This window comes from Pipistrellus hanaki, assembly GCF_964339955.1.
Source record: "Pipistrellus hanaki genome assembly, chromosome: 18".
Taxonomy (NCBI): domain Eukaryota; kingdom Metazoa; phylum Chordata; class Mammalia; order Chiroptera; family Vespertilionidae; genus Pipistrellus; species Pipistrellus hanaki.
The window spans coordinates 8,398,198-8,400,938 of record NC_140520.1 but is presented as its reverse complement, the minus strand read 5'-3'; the positions used below and the strand labels follow the sequence as shown (position 1 = coordinate 8,400,938).

The window sequence follows — 2,741 nt, the reverse complement described above, 5'->3', positions numbered from 1 at the left end:
CCTTCACCCCTCAAGAGGCTGTTGCTTGACATCAGCCTTTGGGGCCAGGGCACAGTGGAGGAAGTTAATATTGGTTCTTTCCTGTAAGTCTTGCTCCTCTCTGTGGTTTCACACAAATCCAGGGCCCCCAGCCTGGTGGGCAACAGGGCAGAGGGAGGAAAAGCAGGATGCCTGGCTTTCCTGAAATCTGGTAAGATGGCCAGGCAGACAATTTTGGTCCCCAGTCTCCGTTCATCTCAGAGGTATGCTTAGTCCTTACTTCTGACAGGGATGCTATGTTTGGAGGTGTCACGGATTGACTAGGGATCCATTTTCCTATACAACTCCCCACTCACCCCATTTTAGCCCTTTTCTCTGGAAAGTAAAAACCAGAGAAAAAATATGCTGTATAGGAAAGACTCCTAGGCCTGAACTTGGGAGTGTGAGCAGGTCCCAGACCCTGCTGGATTTTCTCAAGTGTAAATTGTGTGCATGAGTGAGTCTATGAAGGTTGTAGGTGGGTGTGGGTGGTCCAGGTGCCCCTTAAGGAGGCCTCTTTCAGCCTTTCTGTGAGGTCTGTTTTTTATTCCTACTCCAGATTTTCAAAAGAAGAAGGAGGAGGAGGAGAACATATCATGACAAGGACAGCAGGAATTTAGAATTCGTGTGGTGGGGAGGAAAGAGCAAAGAGCACACAGGTCAGATATCAGCATAGGGTCAGCTTTATTCTGTATTTTACCTTGAAGAAGGCAAAGCAGCTGGAGAGCAGACAAGCCTGCATCACACAAACACACATCATGTCAGTAAAGAATGTACATGGTGGAAATCAAGGGCCCAGAGCAGACCAGCCGTTGAAGCACAAATATTAACCAGAACTCCAAACTTCCCATCTCGCCTTTCCTTATTGACTGCTTGAGTTCAACCATTTACATACATGTTCCATTAAAACAACAACAACAACAACACAACCAACATTCCAACATCCAATTATTTGCTGTCCATGTTTAGAATCCAGTGAATAAATTACCCAATTTTTTATTTTGAAATACCACCAACTTCTTCTTCACACCCTGGATGGTGGTAATCAAGGACACAGTCCATCAAATTCAGTTTGTTTTTGAGGCTCCAGTAAGCGGCTGATGCTCTAAAAGTGAATGCAGGCATCCTTGGCTGTTACACACTCAGGGCTGGGGGAATTTTTGCCCTAATGGAGCTGAAGCAGGCTTCTGTGGTCTCCCCTGACAGGCACACTATTCCTATAGTTGAGCCCTTGTACTAAACTGCTAAAGAAAAAAAAAAAAGACTTATTCACAGAGGCTGATGAAATACAGAGAGAACTGTCTTTAGGGACACAGACCAAGTCCTGGAATATTGAAAAAGCCAGGAGGCGAGAACAGGTGAGCACAGAGATACCCAAAGGAGAAGGTCACCATAGCAAAGTTGGGATTGGGTCTTCATCTGTTGGCCATCTTCTTGATCCTCGACAGCATTATGAAAGCAGCTACTTTCCCTTGCCAGGAGGTAAGCACTTCTCCTGGACTTTTGGTGGGCAAACCTCCACACATTTTGCCTGAGATACCTCTTGGCATGGCTCCACACACTGAGGTGGGCATTGGTCTTGGCATGGAGGTAGGCATGGATCTTGGCTTTGCTGTGGGCATTTTTCTAAGTTTAACTCCTGGCACTGAGGAAGACACACCTCCTGAGCTTGCAATGGGCACTTCTCTTGGCAGGTGTCCTGGCATGGGGGGAGGCACACCTCCTCAGCCTTTGCCTGGCACTGCTCTTGGGTCTGTTGAAGACATGGAGGAGGTACACATGGCTGCTTGCACTGCTGCTCATTAAAGGACATCTTAGGGCAATTTGCAGAACCTGAAACAAACACAAAAATTAAGATTATCTGTTTTAACAGTACCAGAGAAATGAAGGGTTGATAGAAGGAAATGGGAAATGAATTATTGTTAACCCCAAGAACTCATTTCCCTTTTATTCTTTTCTCTTTTCTGTCCTGACTTCAGCTTCCTTTGATGCCCATCCCCTAGGTAGAAATATTCTCATAGCTCTTGTCTGGATATCAATAGCCCAGTCCTACCCCCCAAGCCCTATCACAGGCCCTTTTCACCTCTTCTATTTGATGAATCTTATTGAAAACCAGCTGCAAAAGACTAGATAAAAATGCAGAATGGTTTGAGAGGCCCAAGAAATGGCCAACCATTTCAAAAATCAGTAGAAAGTACAGACCAGTAAGAGAACAATCTCCCAGAGAAAGAGCAGCTAGGGAGAGAGGGCACAGATGCCCCCACTTACCTGATCTTCAACAAAACTCGACAATGAATGTGAACGGCAGAGTCCAGCCAGATAGGGACTTTTATACAGTGCTTGGCCCAGCCTTCCACGGGCATGACTGGCCACGTGGGCTGAGGTCCTAATTGTGGAGTCACCATAACGAGCTTCCTCTGAAACTGCCCATGGTTTGAGTCACTGCTTGGGATGCCTGTTAATCAGCCTCCATTTTGGCCTCTGGGTCCTGAGCAGACCTCAGCAGGGAGGGGCTCCTCTCAGGTCTTTCATTAGAAGCAGCAGCAAAGGAATGTTCATAAAACGTTATCTCAGTCAGCCCAAACTGGTTCAGGACGTGGTGAGAGATAAGATGCACCTTGCTCCTCTTGTCTTCACCCGTGGGAAGACTTTGTGCCTGAAGCCTGGGGTCTGTCTGGGTCAAGGGCGCATATGGTCTCTTTCAGAATGAATGTGTCCTCCCT

General features: G+C 46.8%; 1 protein-coding gene across 1 annotated transcript; it reads right to left on the bottom strand.

Annotated features, from left to right (window-relative positions):
• Nucleotides 1–1,317: 1,317 nt before the first annotated feature.
• PRR9 (proline rich 9) lies at nucleotides 1,318–1,831 on the bottom strand (the record flags this gene model as incomplete). Its single annotated transcript, XM_084865144.1, has 1 exon — nucleotides 1,318–1,831. One exon carries the CDS (start codon nucleotides 1,829–1,831, stop codon nucleotides 1,481–1,483), a length of 351 nt encoding a protein of 116 aa, XP_084721270.1. The 3' UTR covers nucleotides 1,318–1,480.
• Between the last annotated feature and the right edge of the window lie 910 nt (nucleotides 1,832–2,741).